The sequence below is a fragment of the Schistosoma mansoni genome, chromosome 2 (genome assembly GCF_000237925.1).
Source record: "Schistosoma mansoni strain Puerto Rico chromosome 2, complete genome".
In the NCBI taxonomy this organism is placed as follows: Eukaryota; Metazoa; Platyhelminthes; class Trematoda; order Strigeidida; family Schistosomatidae; genus Schistosoma; species Schistosoma mansoni.
The window spans coordinates 17677431-17699182 of NC_031496.1; the positions used below are offsets into that span (position 1 = coordinate 17677431).

Below are 21752 nucleotides of genomic sequence, written 5' to 3' on the forward strand. Positions count from 1 at the left end.
CACTGAGTTGTGATCCAGCAGTACTTATATCTAACTGCAATCAGATCACAACAGTGAGAATCCATTTTCCATTGCCTGAAGTAGATAACTGACTCACACCGGATATGTTTGGGCCCCACTGGTTACAAACATATGAAGAAAGAATATTACTATCAATAAAGTTTCATCATAATATTTTTTAGAAGACTTTTCAATTAAAGGTTAACTATCAACAAATAGTATTGGTAGCTGACCGAATTTGGAAATGTTAAACTTATAGTAAGCGATTTATGTGTATTATGTTTACCATCAGACACCATGGCTTATGAATTTGATGCTTGAAAGGATATTGTTAGGTGTGCTGTAGAAATGTGTTACACGAGGATAAAACAGTTGTTGATTATTCCTTAGTTTTCAATGGTTCTCTAGCTGATCCCATGATGTCGTGAAAGTTAGCTTTGAATTCTTATTCGATTAAACAGTAATGAGTTCAAATTAACTATCAAAAAAGATATTTAAAATTTTGAAAAATCCCAACATTTAAATTTAAGATCACTGGGCAAGCCAAGTCTTGTTAGTCTTTGCCAATTTCGAAAATGTTAAGTACACTAGAATCATATTTTAAATGGATTTAGGGTGTTGGATTACAATTAAGGATAAAATCAGGTTGAACGAAATAATTATATGATGAATAATCATACTAAATGTTTTTTAACTGATTACATAATGTGTTAGATTATATGAATTAATCACCGTAAAAGTAACGTGAGTCCCAAATAGATTTTTCATATGTACATGGATAAACTTAGCTCAATCAAATAAGTCTAAATTATGAACTTGCGAAAAAGGAGAGGGTGTGTATATCAGACTCATTGAGTCTGGTTATAATTTAAATGATCAGCGGCCTAATTGCCCTTTTGGAAGCAGAGTTTCATTTACTATGGCTATAGATTATAAAGTCTGAATGATAACTTAGTGTAGTTGTTTGCATAAGAGAAATATAAATATCACACTTTGACAATGTGTCAGGAAGTTGTTAGCACTCGTATAATTATTTACATTGGGTAACTTAAAAATATTTCCACATATATTCGACAAGATGATTGACCACGATTTTTCCCAACTTGCAGGAGATTTACTTAATTTTCTTACCAAGCTTGAAATTTTTCTACTACTCCATTTCTTACTTTACTTACTTACTTTACTTGCGCCTGTTACTCCCAATGGAGCATAGGCCGCCGACCAGCTTTCTCCAACCCACTCTGTCCTGGGCTTCCTTTTCTAGTTCTATCCAGTTCTTGTTCATTCTTCTCATGTCTGTCTCTATTTCTCGGCGTAATGTATTCTTTGGTCTTCCTCTTCTCCGTTGACCTTCAGGATTCCATGTGAGGGCTTGTCTTGTGACGCAATCAGCTGATTTCCTCAAGGTGTGCCCAATCCACTTCCAGCGCTTCTTCCTGATTTCTTCCTCCGCTGGAATCTGATTTGTTGTCTCTCACAGTAACTTATTGCTGATAGTGTCTGGCCATCGGATCCGAAGTATCTTGCGTAGACAGCTGTTAATAAACACTTGTATCTTCTGGATAATGGCTTTCGTAGTTCTCCACGTCTCCGCCCCATACAGTAGAACTGTCTTGACATTTGTATTGAAAATTCTAACCTTGGTGTTGGTTGACAATTGTTTTGAGCTCCAGATGCTTTTCAGTTGTAGGTATGCTGCTCTTGCTTTGCCGATCCGCGCCCTCACATCTGCATCTGATCCACCGTGTTCATCAATGATGCTGCCCAGATATGTAAAGGTTTCCACATCCTCCAAAGCGTCTCCGTCAAGTGTAATTTGATTGGTGCATATTGTATTGTATCGAAGAGTCTTGCTTTTCTCTTTGTTTATATTGAGACCTACTGCTGCTGAGGCTGCTGCTACACTGGTCGTTTTCTCCTGCATTTGTTGTTGCGTTTGTGATAGAATAGCCAGATCATCCGCGAAGTCTAAATCGTCAAGCTGCATCCTGCCTGTCCACTGTATCCCGTGGTTTCCTCCAGATGTTGACGTCTTCATGATCCAGTCGATGACCAGGAGAAAGAAAAAGGGTGAGAGTAAGCAACCTTGCCTCACACCGGTCTTTACTTCAAACGAGTCGGTGAGTTGTCCTCCGTGGACGATTTGGCAGTTTAGTCCATCATAGGAGTTCCGTATGATATTTACTATCTTCTCAGGCACGCCGTAGTGTCGAAGAAGCTTCCATAGTGTCGTCCTGTCCACGCTATCAAATGCCTTCTCGTAGCCTGTAGCTCCTCTGGGGGTTACTGCCGGTCCCAAGCCCGGGTAAAGGAGGAGGGTTGGGCATGGGGTTAGCGACCCCATGCCGTAGAAAATCAACTCGCTAAAAAAACGCTAACCAGAAAAAATCATTCAAACCTTTCAAACTACTCCATTTGGCATGACATAATTGATCATTTCGATAAAAGCTAAACTAAAACCAATATTCAAATCTAATTCTTTCGAAAGAGGATGCATTTTTGAAAGTTTATCAATAACTAAGTGATCTGATTGGCTTCGTTACCTATTTCCGTTATTAAACCGCACTTTATGATTGGTGATAAAGTTCTTTGTTGGATTAACTCATTGAAATGATTATATTTTATCCTTTAATTAATATGCTAAGTTTAACTATTCGTTTAGAAAATAATTCAAAATACCATTTCGTATGTTGTCATTTTCAACTATATAATTCACCTAATGATGAATTATTAGAAACTTCGGTTTATCACAGATGATCTTATAGCAAAAATTTTTATTTAAAAGTAATAATCACACTCCACACACTACACACAAAGTTCTGTGTGGCCGTGAATCACTAGTAGGCAGGTGGTCATCTGACGCGTAAACGTTTGACCAAAAACCCTGTTTGATAGGGATACTGAATGATTAAAATTTAACAAAGTTGACATTTACATAAACAACTACAAATCATATTTAGACAAAAATACATTTCTATACTCCTTTAATTCTTACTAATGATCTCAAATGAGTTTATATAATTCTTCATTTGAACTGATAAATTTGACAAGCTCTTATAACTAAAAGTTTCGACAAGTTACTCAATGAGAATTTTGTCACATTGGTGTATATGTTCGAGAATATTGACTTTTTCTAATATCATTGGTTTTATTTCAGTTTTGTTTCCGATGTACATAATTGTAGTTTAATTTACATAAATGTAAATATTTGGGAATAAGTTCACAAGTGATAAATCAATTAATACTGATGACTCAATTAGTCATCGATAATCTTGGAAAACTTTAAAGACTCAAATGAAAGTAATAATAAAACTGGATTTGAAATTATCCCAAATACATACTAAACGTTTACTTACTTACGCCTGTTACCCCTCGTGGAGGACCATAGGCCGCACACCAACATTATACTGAACATTTAGAATGCGATAATTCATTTAGGAAAAATTCTGCTAAGTATATAGTTTCATAAAAAAGTGAAAATGTTTCAATAACCTTGATCATATAATTCAATGACATTTGATTCTAGGTATTACGTAACTTTCTCTCTTTGAATACTGATCTTTAAAGGTTATATATTTTAATTTTGTTAATTGTTTGTTCTCCTCAACCAATATATATATATATATATATATATATATATATATATATACTTTCCTTGTTTCACAGAGTACATCACATGAACGAATTAATTCACAAATACCTGTAAGAACAAAACATTCTCATACTAAAATTCATAGAAATAATAAAAGTAATGAAAATGATCATCAATGGATTTTTAATCCAATTCATAAGAAACCACAACATGAACTTGATCAAATGCCAATGACCAATAATATCAGTTATCATGATTATACTTCAAATAGATTAAATATTGAAGCTCATAAATCTCGATCAAAAACAAAACTTTTAGGAAAAAATGAAAAACTAGACATGGAAACTAGTGAGGATATATTTACTAGATCTGCTTCTGCACATCCAATTCTAATGAATACACCACAATTACCACCGAAAATTTATAAAGTTAGTTGTTGAGTAATGATTGTTTTTTATTTTCAAAATATTTGCTTGTTAGTAATTATTTGAAGAATTGGAAAATGATAGTCAATTTTTATAGGAAATTAATCAGAAGACGATATACTGCAATCCAAAAGTATCTAATAAAGTAAGAAAAATTGGAAATTGATTGATAGGATTCTCTTACTCTTATATAGTTATTCGGTCATTCATTTAGGTAATTATAGAAAACCTGCTACCCTATGCAAATGCCAATTATCACAGTTGACATCAACAGTGTGGGATAATTGGTTGAGTAATGTAATGAAGTCAATAGTATTAAATATTATATTCGAAAAATCAAGTTCAAAAGTAATGAAAAATATTAATAGTCAAAATGTAGAGGAGAATAAAAAGCCCTAAATGGTTAAATGACTCACTCACCTTCTCCAATGCGCGTCATTTAGTTTCGCTCTTTTCTGTCCTCTTCGTTTTCTTCGCTCCTTCTCCTTGATTATCTGTTCAAATCAATGACCGTATGAAATATACGTAATCAAACTTCATTCTCGTAACTGACTTATTTAATCTCGTTATTCACTAACGCGAGTTAAGTCGACAATTATATACGAAGATAACCAACATGTATATTTCGAAGACAATCAGTGCACAATCCAACTGGAGTCAGATACCGGGGCCACTAGAAGTGTTGTATCAGAACCGTTTGATTTTGGTTGATGATAATAAGATAAGTCTTTTCAGCGTGCAGTCTCCATGACTTTCTTTTAAATTGGTAAGCCAAATTAAACTACGCGCGTTTTATGGGATAAGATGGACACAGGCAGCAATTTAGAACCAAGTGTGGTTCTGATATTTCGCCCAACGAATTGCTGAACATATTGATATATTCAAAACTCTATTTTTTGATGACCGAAGGTTTGTGGAGATTGTTCAACTTAAAGGCAGTTTTTATCATAACATGATTTTACCTGATCAGCTATTAAAAACTATGAATCACCGAGGAGTTATTTTATTCCATGAATGTGGTCTGATAACTCTTCCAAGACTGAACTTTCGAATTTTTCTTTCGGACCATATTTAGTCATGGCTTTCCACTGGCGTTCAGAGAATTCATCCCGTAGCTGTTTGCTGACAAACAAGTTTTATTGCAAGGGGCTCTAAAATACTTAAATATGTTTTTCACAGTGCAATCAAAGATCAAAGTATGATGTATCCGTTGAAAACCTTTTTAGCAATATTATTGATCATGTTCAATTATATGACGAATAGTGAAAATATGAAGAACAGAAATAATGGTAGTAAAACATAGATGAAGTACATAAAATAAGTTTTAAAAGCAATCGTATTTTTGTTTCCTTTTATCATCAAAAATTTATTGTTTCAGAATATAATTGTATTTGTGATATGTGTGCATAGACGATAATCATAGGTCGTTTGCTTAGTCAGACTAGTAGATAGTCTGACTGGTGTTAGATGAGTTATATATTCTCCTGCCCTTAATATTATTGTGATTATTGTCGGTTTTTGGCGTGAAAATATACATACGTTTTAGTACAACTATTCATGTGTTCTTGATCTGAGTTGTGTTAAAGTCCTGTAGAATAGATACGGGGAGGGTATCTAGTGTAGATATTCGTCTAAAGCAAATTAACGTCCCATACGTGCAGATAAGGAAACCGAGTGTTATAACCGTGTGTATACAATCTTTTATCATATATTGAAACTGAATTAATAATCTAAATTCTTTCTTATTAACTCATTTGCCAGGTATACATTCATATGTTTGGCTTCTAACTATGCTCTAAGTGTGAGTGGCTACGGTACTGCGTAATAGCGGAAACCACTGTAGGTAGACTGGGCTTCAATCATGTTACTTAAAGGCTGAAATTCGACGCCTTAACCATTAAACAATAGTTAAATAATTCATTTACACCAGTGAAAGAAATTACACTTAACAGTCATGTAACAATATTGAAATGAACCTTTCATAATAATTATGAAAGGTATCCTTGATTTCCTAACTCTAAATATATTTACTAACATTTTAGAGTGTACGAGCAAAGTATTACCAACCGGATGCTTTTCAACCAATTACTAATCAGTCAAAATTATCACTTATCAGTTCGAATGAACATACTTCACCATTGTACAGTCCAATTAATCATATAGTTTCAAATCAAATATCTCCACAAAGGAAAGTGAATCAAATTGATCATTCTTCGTCTATCAGTAATTCTCATTCATACGGTCAAGATATAAGTTTATTCAATGATACCAATCGTAATAATTCCGACCAAACTGTTTCACATTATGGCGCTCGTCGTAAACATTGTCGCTTAAGAAAACACAAAGCATTGGATAGTAATGATAAACGAAATTTCGATATGAAATCAATGAAAAGTTCCACATCCGATAAAATACATAATAATAAACTACGTAACGATACAACTTCCAATACATCATCTGGCTTTAGCAGTCATAATCTTAATTCTACTGGAGTTAATTCAACTGATAACTTAAATTCAGTCTATGACATTTTTATAAATCAAACAATTAATTCAAATGAAAATATTAATTTCGAGGATAAACAATCGGGATATTATAATACTTCTAGAAATCTAAATGAAATGAAAGAGTTAAAAGTAAGTCCGAACTACGTAGACTTATTTACTTACTTACGCCTGTTATCTTTCGAGGAGGAGTTCATGTTATATCATTTTCATATAAATAATTTGGGTTTTTTTAATTTCAGAGGTTATAGGAAATGCTTCCAGGCTAAAGCAAGCTTTATTCTACTTTATTTCCCAGAAGTCATAAACCTAAATCTATATTTTATATGTTAGGGGACTTCCTGGTGTAATTAAAGGATCTTTGTCAAATGTTATTTATTACAGACCGATGTTATTTGAAGTCCAAGTGAAAACTATTGTTTAACTCTTTAAAAGAAGACAGTTGGAACTATGTACTGATGGAAATCATCCTAATGACTCTTTCTCAGACTTGTGAGTACTGGGTTCGGCCCCTAGAGGACTTATGCGTAAATAATATTGAGGGAATTCGTACCTGGACGTAACAGCTCACTATTGATCCTTGATTTTTAGTGCATTATGGTGTGCTACTTATATTGACATAAGTAGTATATAACGTTAGTCACGAATAAAATGTCTGGCAGCAGAAGATCAAGAAGGAAAGAATGGGAACAGAAAACAATCGGTATGGGAATGAAGGAACATGTAATTCTGAGACGATCGATTGACATTTTGTAAATTAAGTATTAACTGTATGATTCTCAGATTTTAAGAAAGAGATTATGTAATCTTGTGTTCTTACTTACTTACTTACGTTACTTACGCCTGTTACTCCCAATGGAACATAGGCCGCCGACCAGCTTTCTCCAACCCACTCTGTCCTGGGCCTTCTTTTCTAGTTGTATCCAGTTCTTGTTCATTCTTCTCATGTCTGTCTCTATTTCTCGGCGTAATGTGTTCTTTGGTCTTCCTCTTCTCCTTCGACCTTCAGGATTCCATGTGAGGGCTTGTCTTGTGACACAATTGGGTGATTTCCTCAAAGTGTGCCCAATCCACTTCCAGCGCTTCTTCCTGATTTCTTCCTCCGCTGGAATCTGGTTTGTTGTCTCCTACAGTAACTTGTTGCTGATAGTGTCTGGCCATCGGATCCGAAGTATCTTGCGTAGACAGCTGTTAATAAACACTTGTATCTTCTGGATAATGGCTTTCGTAGTTCTCCACGTCTCTGCCCCATACAGAAGAACTGTCTTGACATTTGTATTGAAAATTCTAACCTTGGTGTTGGTTGACAATTGTTTTGAGCTCCAGATGTTTTTCAGCTGTAGGTATGCTGCTCTTGCTTTGCCGATCCGCGCCCTCACATCTGCATCTGATCCACCGTGTTCATCAATGATGCTGCCCAGATATGTGAAGGTTTCCCCATCCTCCAAAGCTTCTCCGTCAAGTGTAATTGGATTGGTGCATATTGTATTGTATCGGAGAGTCTTGCTTTTCCCTTTGTTTATATTGAGACCTACTGCTGCTGAGGCTGCTGCTACACTGGTCGTTTTCTCCTGCATTTGTTGTTGCGTTTGTAATAGAAGAGCCAGATCATCCGCGAAGTCTAAATCGTCAAGCTGCATCCTGCCTGTCCACTGTATCCCGTGCATTCCTCCAGATGTTGACGTCTTCATAATCCAGTCGATGACCAGGAGAAAGAGAAAGGGTGAGAGTAGGCAACCTTGCCTAACACCGGTCTTTACCTCGAACGAGTCGGTGAGTTGTCCTCCGTGGACGATTTGGCAGTTTAGTCCATCATAGGAGTTCCGTATGATGTTGACTATCTTCTCAGGCACGCCGTAGTGTCGAAGAAGCCTCCATAGTGTCGTCCTGTCCACGCTATCAAATGCCTTCTCGTAGTCGATGAAGTTGATGTAGAGTGATGAATTCCATTCGATTGATTGTTCCACAATGATACGTAGAGTTGCGATTTGATCTGTGCACGATCTATCCTTACGAAATCCAGCTTGTTGATCTCGAAGTTGGGCGTCTACGGAATCCTTCATCCTGTTTAACAACACTCTGTTGAAGACTTTACCTGGTATTGAGAGGAGAGTGATGCCCCTGTAGTTGTCGCACTTGCTGAGATCGCCTTTCTTTGGTATCTTGATCAGAAGTCCTTCTTTCCAGTCTGTTGGTACTTGTTCTTCATCCCAAATCTTACTGAAGAGGATGTGGAGTATCTTGGCAGTTGCTGTTACATTTGCTTTCAGTGCCTCTGCCGGGATGTTGTCTGGTCCCGCTGCTTTGCCACTCTTGATTTGTCTAATGGCCACGCTGATCTCTTCAATTGTTGGTGGGCCAATATCGATTGGGAGGTCTGTGGGTGCTGCTTCGATGTTGGGTGGGTTCAGTGGAGCTGGTCGATTCAAGAGTTCCTTGAAGTGTTCTACCCACCTGTTTCGTTGTTCTTCAATATCGTTGATTACTTTGCCTTCCTTGTTTTTCACTGGTCTTTCTGGTTGACGGTAATTTCCAGCAAGTTTCTTTGTTGTATCGTACAGTTGTCTCATGTTTCCCTCTCTTGCAGCCTTTTCCGCTGTCATCGCTAAATCTTCCACATATTTACGTTTGTCGGTCCTGATGCTCCTCTTCACTTGCTTGTTTGCCTCTGTGTATTCGGCTTGTGCCTTGGCTTTTTCTGCTCTTGTTCGGCTGATATTGATTGCTACCTTCTTGTTCCTCCTTGCTTCAATTTTATCCAGTGTACCAACAGTGATCCATTCCTTGTGATGGTGCTTCTTTTGGCCCAGAACCTCCTGACATGTTGAAACGATTGCCTCCTTGATACCTTTCCAGCTGCTCTCTATGGTGGTTCCCTCTCCATTGAGTAGGTCATGAAAGGCCTCGAACCTGTTGCTGAGGGCTATGTTAAATTCGTTGAGTTTGTCAGCATCTCGAAGAAAGGCCGTGTTAAACTTTTGTGATGTTGTCCGCGCCATTGTCCAGTGCTTCTTGAGTTTTAGTTTCATCTTGGCGACCAGCAAATGGTGATCGGATGCTATATCAGCTCCTCTTCTGGTTCTCACATCCTCCATCGTCCTCCTGAACTTTTTGTTGATGCAGATATGGTCGATTTGATTTTGTGTAATGTGATCCGGTGAAATCCAAGTGGCTTTGTGTATGTTTTTGTGTGGGAATATGGTGCCACCTATGACCAGTTTATTGAAGGCACATAGGTTTGCAAATCTCTCACCGTTTTCGTTCCTTCCTCCCAGTCCATGTTGTCCCATGACGTCTTCGTATCCAGTGTTGTCCATTCCAACCTTGGCATTGAAATCTCCCATTAGAATGGTCAGGTCCTTGGTTGGGCACTTCTCGAAGATTGACTGCAGCCTATCGTAGAATTGGTTTTTAGCGTCTTCATCGTAGTCGTTGGTCGGCGCATAGCATTGGATGACGTTCATTGTAATGCCCTCTCTCTTTGTTTTGAAGGAGGCTTTGATGATCCTCGGTCCATGAGATTCCCATCCAATAAGTGCATTTTGTGCTTTTCTAGACAGCATCAGTGCCACTCCTTGTGTATGTGGGGCATTTTCTTCTTCATGACCGGAGTATAACAGAAGTTCCCCTGAAGACAGTCGTTGTTGTCCAACCTGCGTCGAATGTGTTTCACTGATTCCAAGCACTTCCAGGTTGTATTTCCTCATTTCCGCAGAAATTTGGAAGACTCTGCCGGTCTCCCACATTGTCCGGACATTCCATGTACCTATAAAAATTGTCGCTCTGGTTGTAAGAAGGTGCATCGGCCTCATGACTTCCGAAGGAACTCGGCTTTCATCATGAGACGTCATTTTTCCTTCTACTCCCAGGGCAGAGTTTGAATGGTTTGAATGATTTTTTCTGGTTAGCGTTTTTTTAGCGAGTTGATTTTCTACGGGATGGGGTCGCTAACCCCATGCCCAACCCTCCTCCTTTACCCGGGCTTGGGACCGGCAGTAGCCCCTGGAGGAGCTACAGGCGGAGTTAATCTTGTGTTCAAATATATTCAATTGTCACAAGGGGGTTTTGTGGAGATTTAGTAATTTTATATAGTTAAGATCATGAGTCAGTTGAAGCTAGACCACCATCGGAAACCTGGAAGCACTGGACGGCCGTTTCAAGCTGTTATAGCACTCCTCAGCAGTGCGCATCCACGATCCCGCTCTCGCGAGATTCGAACCCAGGACCTACCAATCTCGAGCCAGAGCCCTTAACCGATAGACCACTGAGCTGGCATCCAACGGTGTTAATGTCTAACCTCAACCAATCCACGAAATTGCTCAACCAACTTCCATTGTACTGAGGTAGATACCTGTCTCTACCTGACATAGATTAGCTCCACTGGCCACGACTTCTCACTAGAACTCCAAGAATTACCTCATGGAGCCAGTCACTAGTGAGCATATGATCATGATCTTAACTATATAACATTCAATTGTCCCCACTCGTGTTCTCGAAGACTACAGCACGTCGAGTGAGATCAATTTGTGAAGAATACCTACAAAGTAAAATAATTATTAAAAGCCACTTGTTGTATATCACATTTCGTGAAGTTTTGAAGTATCATTGCTTGTAGAGTTTTCTGTAATATATTTCATAGTTGAATGCATGAGTCAGTTGAAGCTAGACCATCATGAAAAACCTGGAAACACTGGACAGCCGTTTCGTTCTATTATGGGACTCCTTAGCAGTGCGCATCCATGAACCCGCACCCGCGAGATTCGAACCCAGGACCAACCAGTCTCGAACCAGAGCACTTAACCGATAGACCACTGAGCTGGCATCCGATGGTGTTAATGTCTAACGTCAACTGATCCACGAAGTTGAGCAACCATTCACCAATTGTCTTCAGTGAGTTCCTATCTCACGACAGACGTGGTTTGCACTCTACTGGTCACTGCTTCTCACTAGAGCTCCTGGATGTACTTCCCGAAGTCACTAGTGAGCATATGATTATATTAATTATCAGAAGGGGTTTTGTGGAGATTTAGTATGTTTCATAGTTGAAAGCATGAGTCAATTGAAATAATAATAATACTTTATTCATTTTGAAAAATATATTTTTTATACTTAATAATTCGTTATTTTTGGATATTCAATGGAATTTAGATGAACAGTCAAAAATCTCTTACTCTCTCAAATCAAATGGATAGTACATCACAAAATACCAATGTATCAGCAACATTATCTAAAATGAAATATCCAATTTCAAATGTAACTATGAAAAAGTCACCTACAGATATTCAATTATCTAATACATACAACAGAGAGAGATTAAATGAACATCAATCCAGATCACAATATCCCATTCAATTGTATTATGAAAATAACAATACTACAAATAATAATCATTCTATTCATCCTATTAAACATGACAGAAATGAAAATGTAGATAATTTATTGAATGATGATTATGGATATATAGATATATTACCTGGTACAAATAGAAAAGCTTTACGACGATCCAATAGCTCCGGTAATGCTTTAACATTTCATCCACAACAGTTAACTGTCAACAGAGTTAACAATGAACATGATAACTATTGTTTTACGAGTACACTACTTACAAAACATTCACAAATTCCACCATTAGCATTTAAGCAGGGAACTAATAATAATGAGATTATCACTACGACTAATCATAATAATATTATTGCTATTAGTAACGATCATGATTTTAGTAATGATAATGGATTTGATACAAAAGCACTTTATACAAAATTAGATATTCATCGATTGAGAAATAATACTCTATCACCAACCAAACAATATCCATTGAATCGATCGGATTTTCCTGTACATCCAGCCGCAAATCAACAGTTTATCGATCCATTTCAATCGAATAAAATGATTAATACTGTACATAATGAAAATTCATTTTGCTTATTAAACGCTGAAGAGGTGAGCTAAATTATTGGTGTATAATATCATATTATTATTACTGAAAGTGTGATATATGCCACTTATGTTGACAGATATAAGTCGTATGTAACAGCAGTCAGGATTGGAATGCCTAGAAGTAGAGGATTGAAAAGATTGAAATGAAGAAAAGGCAGAAGGCAACAGAGAGCAATTTTAATAACATCAGGGATGACGGAACGATGAAGTTTGTAACAGGCAACTGATGGAAGATGTGCGAATGATGTGTTGAATGTATGGTTTCCATACGTTACGAAGACATTCCATAGTCTTGCATTAAACATAAAATTTGTCCTTCCCACCTAAGTGTCCGTTCACTGCAACATAAGCTTGTTTATAACCAAAAAGTAATTGCAACAAGTGGGATAGGTGTTTAAAGTAAGTAAAACTCATCGATCGTATATTAGTAACCAATATCGAGCTTATCAAGTCAATAGTAATGATTACATTCTGAAGATTAAGTTCTAGTGAGATCGCTAGTTTAACTATCGCAACATAAAGTGCACTATTTCATGGTGTAAGTTAACTGGAGACGATCTAGATAAAAACCTGACCCTAGATTTCATAACAGTTAAGGTTTATCAATCAGTGATCAGTGATTTGTAATATCTCTCTCACACACACAAGACATCAGCCGTTATACGCATAGCTCAATAGTAACCTTCCTGATTAGGAGACTATAGTTCAAACCGCATGGAAGGTGTTAATTCTCTAAAGGTTCTAGAAATGTGCTACTGGCATTTACCAAACAATATACAACATTGGTCTATAGCTTCTTGTCATTTGACGATAACCACTTGATATTAAGGATGTCTGCGTTTTCTGATGAATATTATTATTGATATTCTAAATAAAAATAGTTAAACTGGTAAATTTATGCTAATACGTGTTCTGCATGAAAACTTTCAGTTGAAATGTACTGACCTGACGGCACAACAGTTTCTAATATATGGTTCGTAGGTTTCAAAATCATAGTCTACTATATCAGTCTAATTTACGGATATAATGGTATACTTGGGCACTTATGTTCTCCATTTCTCAAATTCATCAAACATGTAATTATAATTCTCAATAATGGATACGATTCCCAGCTTATTACGATAATTCTATTGGTAGTATGTTCCCTAAGCTAGATAGTTTAGATATAATGTTTGACATTTAGAAATTTTCATGCGCCCTCAAAATTCCATCTATTCAGTATTTTGACATTTACTAAACCAATTGTTTCTAAACGTCGAATGAAGTCTTCAATTAGCAGTGAATTATAATTATGACAAATAGAGATATTTTAAAGAAGTCGATCTATGGTACAACTTAGATCTCATTTTTGTGAATCATTACTATTGTAAAACTATACTGAAAGAACAAGTCATACGATATTAAGCACAGGTTTTAGTAATACCTTACAAATTGACGATAAATACCATCTTTTCCTTCCCTAGTATGTTATCTACAAAGCTGCTGCAATAACAAAAATTATTAACTGACATCTAACGGCCAAGAAGTATACTTTAGTGAAAATATAACTCCTTAAATACAGCTCTAATCGACTTTAAATTATGATAGAAAAATAACTTCTATGGTTTTAAATCCCGTACTGATCTTAGCAAGACCTGGATCGAAAATCCTTAGTATGAGACTTATGAGCAGTACTCATCCATGAACCAGCATTCAGGAATTAAACTCAAGACATTTCAGGAAACCGTGCACTTATTTCACGAGAGTTCGTTAGTCTCTATTTTATATATTTGTTTATTCAATGTGTAACAGGCATTTATGTCTAGTGCATCGTGCTCTCTCCATGAACCTCTATTACTCAGAATTCTTGAAATAAAACAGAAAGATAATTTTATTGTTATTGATATTCAATGGTTTTAAAAATAATGATTTCTGAAATTTCATAATAATATTCACAAAATTGTTTTAATAAATAGATATGTAGTATGATAAAGGATTATTCTCTTTCTCTTTGTAATCAATGATATGTGAATGATCATGATAGAAAATCTATATCAGTTTTATTTTCTGTTTTATTCAAGAGAAAATATAACCGAAATGTCTTCAATTCAGGTTAATTCTTGTCACAAATCAAGAATACATTGATAAAAATATACATTTTTATGCACACCTTATAAATACTATGATGATTTCTAATGTATGTAATTGATGTGTTCCCTTGTCATAGTTGTGTCAGCATAATCAACAACCAAAATAAAAGGAATCAGAATAAAAATGAATCAAGTTGAGCTATTGATGTTACAATCTACTCACAAGCATAACGATTTTGATAAGTAATTAATAATTTATTTTATGAGCACAGTATATTTATCTTTGGTTTTGATAATATAGTTTAGCCTATTTCGAATTCGACTTAGTTTACTAGGTAGTAAGAGGAATGATAAAGAATTGCAAGGTCTGAAATCAGGCCACTGGAGAAGATAATTAAGATAAATGTACAAGCAATGAAAACATATTTATGAACAATAACTAAATAAAATTTAGTATGGGCTTATGGAGATAGTTGGATTTGATTGAAACTATGAACCGATCTAATTTAGACAACCTTTGAAAACCTGCAAGTACTGGATTCGATTCTTATGTTCGGGGCTTGTGGATACGCATTGCCGAAGTGTCCTATATTAGGAAGAAACAGCGGTCGAGCGCTCTCAGGTTTTCAGTGGTAGCTTAACCTAGATCAGCTCATTATTTCAACTAAATTGAAATTCACGCCGATTGAAGAAGCTGTCAGTTGTGGCGAAATTTCATTTTAATAAAGCACACGCTGATAATATTGATCAGAACTATAATGAAAGCTTTACAATTGAACTAATTGGCTCAGAGAAGGCAAAACCTCTAGGCTACTCCATCTGAATCGTAAATCGTTAACGTAATTTTGAATTTAATAATGATTGAATAAGAAAAATTGGTTTGTTAACATTCTTGGGTGACTGAATTATCCGAACTGATAAATTACACACAGAACTAATCCTTAAATCCGTAATGAGTACATTACGGAATGCTAAGTCATCCGCTAACTGAATAGATATATTGTCTAATTGAATTCGACATTTATACATTAAATAATAAGTCAATTCCGATTTGTGCTACATACTTCTTATATTTATCAACATTAGCAGCATACACTATACTACAATTACCAGTTATTTATTGGTTAATGACCAATTGTCTGAGTGTAAAAGTGGCTACTATAACACAATCACGAAGATTGCACTTGTATCCATGATATTCAAACAACCCTGAATTAGTGAAGTGTAATTATTACCTACACAGTAAAGATTAAAGCGCTATTTTTGTTCAATGTATCAAGCCCCCCCCCAAAATGCTCTGGTACGGCCGAGAGTGGGGAGGCTCCGCTCTCCCTCTCGAAATGCCCTCACATGGCTACGCAAATAGAAGTCCTACTTACTGCCTTCTCGTGGAGAGGGTATTGTTTACGAACTTGAGAGGGCAAAAAGCGAACTTTAAGCGCCTCAACTGGGTTGCGGGACACGGCGCGTCCACCTGGAGAAGTTAGAAAACCCTTATTCCAAACCAATGGTGCAGTAGTTGATCAGTCATTTATTGCCGTATATGCATCCTGTGCATGTACATCCAGCTGATAAGTCTCAAACAGGACGAAACACGCATCCAAGATTTTACTGATAGCCATCATCCATCTCTGCTTATAATATTTGTGAGTTCAGACAATATCAAGGCGATTCGTCTAGGATGCACATAAACCACTAAGATACTGATTGGTTGAAATCTAAAATATCAATAGGAAGATTCAAGTAAACAATTCAAAAATGAATTAAAACAAAAGATATTTACTGTACACATTAAAAATTAATTTCCTTCGAACAGAATATATATAATTTCATGTCTAATGTTCTACAGCGTAGTTAAACTGTTTTTCAACATGCCTAATCATAATAAAAATAGTAAACGGTAGTCCGATTGTAGATTAAAACAATTTTTTCGAAAAAAAAATTTCCATCCAATTCAATGAGCTTAAAATCGGATTTTTTTAATTTTTCTTAAAAAATTTGAAATGAGTTTAACACATCAACTAGTTAATTATGAATTGTATTTGTTATTTGTGAAAAAAAGAAAAGTGGGTGAAAAGGGTTTTCTGAAATGTTCATTTAAGAGTTATTAATGGTTAAGAGGTTTGTCAAAACCACTTCATTGTTTGTATTTAATCAATCGAAAATCTGTTAGAAACAAATAACTGTAGATTGGGGTATATTTTTATAATTATAAAAGTTGAAAGATGTGTGTTCCTAATAAGTTTCAGCTCAGTAATTTGTCAATACTTTGCGACTAATTCAAAGCCTGGAATTTCCAATTTCATTATCAGGTTGAATTTTAAATATACATTGTGGTAGAATTCCAGGGTAAGGAAAAACATTTACTTTGTAATTTACAATTTTCAACAATTCTACCAGTTAGTTTCTTTAATTAACAAGAAACGCTTTTTTCTAAATAACATATTACTTTAATTTATTACATTTCAGAAATCAAGAAAGCAGTAATAATAGTTAATGACATTTATTAAGTAGTATAGTATTAGCAATAAGAATAGTGCATATTTAAGCTGATAAATTCCTCTACATTGACATATTCATAGTAATGAGTTTATGTTGACTGTAGAATCGAATTGCAATTTTGATAAGAGAACAAGAGGAAATGAACTGATCATAATAGAAGCTAGTATATCCAGTAATATAAGTAAATTTGTATGACTTATTTGCGACTTTGGATAATGTGAATCAAAATTATTATCAACAGAGTAGATTCAATTACTCATTATCTCAATACGTAGGTCCTAAATCCTTAACAATTTTCTTTTTTCATTATTTTACTAATTTATTCATTCTGCTCGAATTGTATATTGAATTCCGAATTGTTTCTATTGAAACCATTGAGACATTTACTATCATTAATACTGCGATCCGTGACCTAATAATTTCAACTCGCTTTACTAAAAGGGTGTGGCAACTTGGAACGATATACCTATGTTGTAGGTTCCACATTGTGTTTTACTGACTGACAGATGAATAACATTTATTGGTATTTATATGTGATGGTAATAGCCGTTTCCACATCAGACAGTATTCTCTAGTTTTAATCAAAGTATGAAATATCACTTGTAGGTTAGTTAATTTTTTGTAAGTCCATTGAGAAAAATATGTTTTTTACGATGTGTGAAAGTTTTTCAAGATTTCTTACCATCAAAACGAAATTTTATGAATAAGCTGAGTCAATGCCATATGACATACATTTAGGTTTTCGAGCTATACAATTCCGATTCGTAATTTTATAATATTTTCTCATTTTTATAGTTACAACTGTTTACTCCCTGGGTTTCTGTAGTCTGAAATATCAAAATGTTGATAATGAATTACATAAATACAAGATGTTTTGATAAAACGAATCAACGGATTGCCACGCACCATCGATTGAGTTCATTGTTCTTAATATCTGAATTTATTGATTTTAGTAAAGAGTAGACGATCTAGTATACTATTCACTGATAATATTCTACATTTAAAAGAGTTTAATATCTTAAAGTATCTTGATATGTTGTAACAGAGTAATACATGAACAAATCTTTCCAAATGTATTATTTATAATAGCTGTCTACTTAGACGTATGATTATTACAATCACTGTCAATGACAATATTATCATTTCTATAAAATTAATCTATACAAATTAAAATAATTTATTGATCACATGATTTCTTTTTTAACCATGTAGTTTCGTAATGAACTGGCGAAAATTGTAACACCAGGTGATCCAAGAGCTGATTTACATGAAATATGTCGAATTGGTAAAGGGAGTACTGGTGTTGTTTATTTAATGCGTCATTCACCTACTAAACAGTATGTTGCTGTGAAGAAAATGAATATATTTAAACAACAAAGGCGTGAATTACTTTTTAATGAAGTAAGTCTTTATAAACCTTGGCGTTATGTTAATTGTTATCAAAATATTTTATGAATAATTCTTTTTTATTCATTCAGTATTGTTTGTTTGAATCTTCCCATCGATTTTTTAGGACTGCAACTGGTCAGTCTCTATCAGGACTCAGTGGCCGAGTGGATAACGCAATGGCGTTTGAAGCGAGGGTACTGGGTTCGAGTTCCAGAGTGAACATCAACTCTGAGATGCAGGTACATCCAGCTGACGAGTCCTAAATAGGATGAAACGCGCGTCCTGGATTCCACTGCTAGCCACTATCCATCTCTGCTTACAATTCTTTTTTGACTTAAAAATTGTTGTGTTTATTTACATGTTATAATAACAGTCTGGTGTTTACATCTTTACTACTTTTGATAGTGAGTAGTTTTGTAACATTCGTGTTAAATATTTTTTCATACTAGACTTAACGGAATTCTGTTGGCGTTTTCTAGTGACACTTTTACTAACCGAATAGAATAATTCCATTTGAAGTTGGATGAATGTTTCTGAGTGGATAAGAACAAAATCAATTCACTGCAAAATTATTTTCAAGAGTATTAATTAATTGGTCTTAAACAGCGGCCGTGTTTTGATGACAAAGCAGTATCACATAAGTTTCCTTTATTTTTTGGAGGTAGTAATAAAACCAAGCAAAACTCTAGCTTGTTTCATTTCAAGATTCTTTAGACTGCACGGAAAAGTAAGATACACGGGAGTCTAAATGAAGTATCATATACACAATTGTAACTTCATTACTCAGTTCCTTTTGTACTACAAAGTTCTTTAAAATCAACTCTCTTGAATTATCCTGTATGATAGGTTCAAATTCAGTACTGTCAATACCAAACCACTCCGATCTTGTACGTTCAAAAAATAAAGTCTGTTTACTATGAAAACGAAAATTGATAATAACTGGGTTCAGACTTATTAATATTAAGTGTCGATTTCAATACATTACTTACTTTTTAAAGTAACATCATGCATTACCGTGGTCAATGAAGTTCGAGATATCATGCTAAATCTATAAAGATCTGTCGCTTTGTTTCTGATAGTAAGTAGTCTATTCTATATCCCTGGTATTCTGTTAATAATCTAGATTGTAATTAACTGATTTATTCTTTTATCAGAATATGAAAGCCAACAAACAAAAAAATATTTACCTGGAATTGTTTGAATGAGATTACACAATCAGTTTCTATTTTATGAGTTGCTGTGAAGCATATTCTTGTTAGAATTTATATATTTCGAATTTTAAGAAGTCGACTTAACTAATTGTTCAATATTTCAATTAACATCAATTAGTTTTTATCATTACAATATTTAAGAATACCTTCCAACTTATCAATGTCTATGAAATAGTTGATTTTTTATAATGATCTGTTTCAGTTGTGTACAAACTTCTATAAACTACTTGAGAGTAATCAGATAATACATAATGAAAATATAACAAACTTTCAGCTACACAGATCTCATAATTACTGTCTTTGTCTCAAAGATTTCATTCATCTTAGTACATATTATCGGGTTCTACTTGTCGGCAGTTTATTTAAGTAGTCTGTTGCATAGTGAGCCAATATTAATATTTTTGATGTAAAGCATAGTAAAACCACCCCCTGACAGACTATGAAGAATTAATTTATTTTATGGTTTCTTTTTAGCTGCTTATCAATGGTAATAGTTATTTACGATTAGTGTAGATAATTTATATTCATCAAAATTAGTAGAATAAACGGTAACAAGTAGGGAAGATTGAATTAAATTGTAAGATAAATGAATATTTATATTAATAAACATGAAAACTATAGAAGAAACATTCTGAAATACATAATAACACGTTTCTAGTATATAAAAATTTGATGTCGAATTCTCGTAATAACAATCATACTTGTCATGTAAACAACTTAATAGCTGGATAGCAATACCTCTATTACCGTACTATTTGGTCACAGTAGTCTTAGTTGAGTAGAAACCATCATATTGCATCAAGATTCCAGATACACCTTACTAACCAATCCTTATCAACAGTATGTTCAAAATTTTCTGATAATTTCCCTGTAACTATGAGAGAGTGGATGCAATACCTAGCAGTGTAGACAGATAATTCTATCATGAAATGATTATGAGAATTCAATCTACCATATAAAATAGGCAATCTCTATAGATATAGTTAAGTTTATTGGACTAATTCTAAACAATTTCTAATCAGAAAAAAACGAATAAGTTTAACGTTATTTTTTTTAAAAGTTTTGTATTTTATTACTTTTAAATACTTTAAGTAATTACATTTCATTTTAATTAATTTAGACTTAATGGGATACTTGAACTATTTATATAAATTACTTTAATGATAGTTTTCTATTCGTGTATACATTCAATTATTAAATTTTTAATAACTAAGCAACTGATAATACCTCACAAATACACCTAAACATGAGTTAACTTTTTATGGAAGGATATGAGTAAAGTTAATTTATTTTAATGAAAAAGAATTGTTTTCAAATTACTTATAATTAATTTAAGTATATATATGTAAAAGAAAGGGAATTGACGGTAATGAAAGAAATAAAATAAAACTTATTTGATCTTATTGACCATTATTAGCAAAGGTGGATGGTGGCTAATAGTAAAATCCAGGATGCGTGTTTCGTTCTATTTGAGACTCGTCAGCTGGATATACCTGCGTCGCAGAGTTGATGTTCACTCCGAAACTCGAATCCAGTACCATTCGCTTCAAACTCCATCGCGTTATCAACTTCGTTACTGAGTTCAGATAGCCACTAGTTAGTGCGATGGGGAGAAGCTTAAATTCATTTTGTGTTGTTTGTTTGAATTTTTCCATTAATGTTTATGACTGCTATTACAGTCATTTTGTGAACATATACCTCAGAGTTTACTTTTAACGGTAAACTAATTCACTTGATCGTTGAAATCTCATTAAAGTGTATCGGTTGATAAATGATTTTTTTCAAGAAATATAAGAACTACTCTGGAGTTTTGTTATGCAAACAATGTATTTATCAAAACATGTTCTCATATCACTTTGCTTTATCATACCTATAGTGACTTTTTTACCAATCCTCTAAATGCCGATTTTCATCATGACAATTTGCTATGTTGTTCTCTCGCTTATTGTTATCATTGACTAGCAAATTGTTTTGAGATGTCTAACGTATAATGGAATAAAACCTGTTACTTTTGGAGGATTAGTCTGATTTTGGTAACACATGTCACGTTATAGATCGATAAAAAATGTTCATAATCCATCTAATATTTTTGAATATTCAATACAATGACACCTATTTGAATA

At 34.4% G+C, this 21752-nt stretch overlaps 1 protein-coding gene across 1 annotated transcript in view; it reads left to right on the forward strand.

The window, feature by feature from the left end:
- The window catches only part of Smp_155140 (protein kinase), a gene marked incomplete at both ends in the record, with an annotated part of 31956 nt that overhangs the window by 4353 nt on the left and 5851 nt on the right, over window positions 1-21752 (forward strand). The window contains 5 exons of the mRNA XM_018795934.1: window positions 3667-4020; window positions 6060-6653; window positions 11670-12036; window positions 12286-12461; window positions 18242-18430. Coding sequence (XP_018650196.1) covers window positions 3667-4020; window positions 6060-6653; window positions 11670-12036; window positions 12286-12461; window positions 18242-18430 — 1680 coding nt within the window. The remainder of the gene's footprint in view (window positions 1-3666; window positions 4021-6059; window positions 6654-11669; window positions 12037-12285; window positions 12462-18241; window positions 18431-21752) is intronic.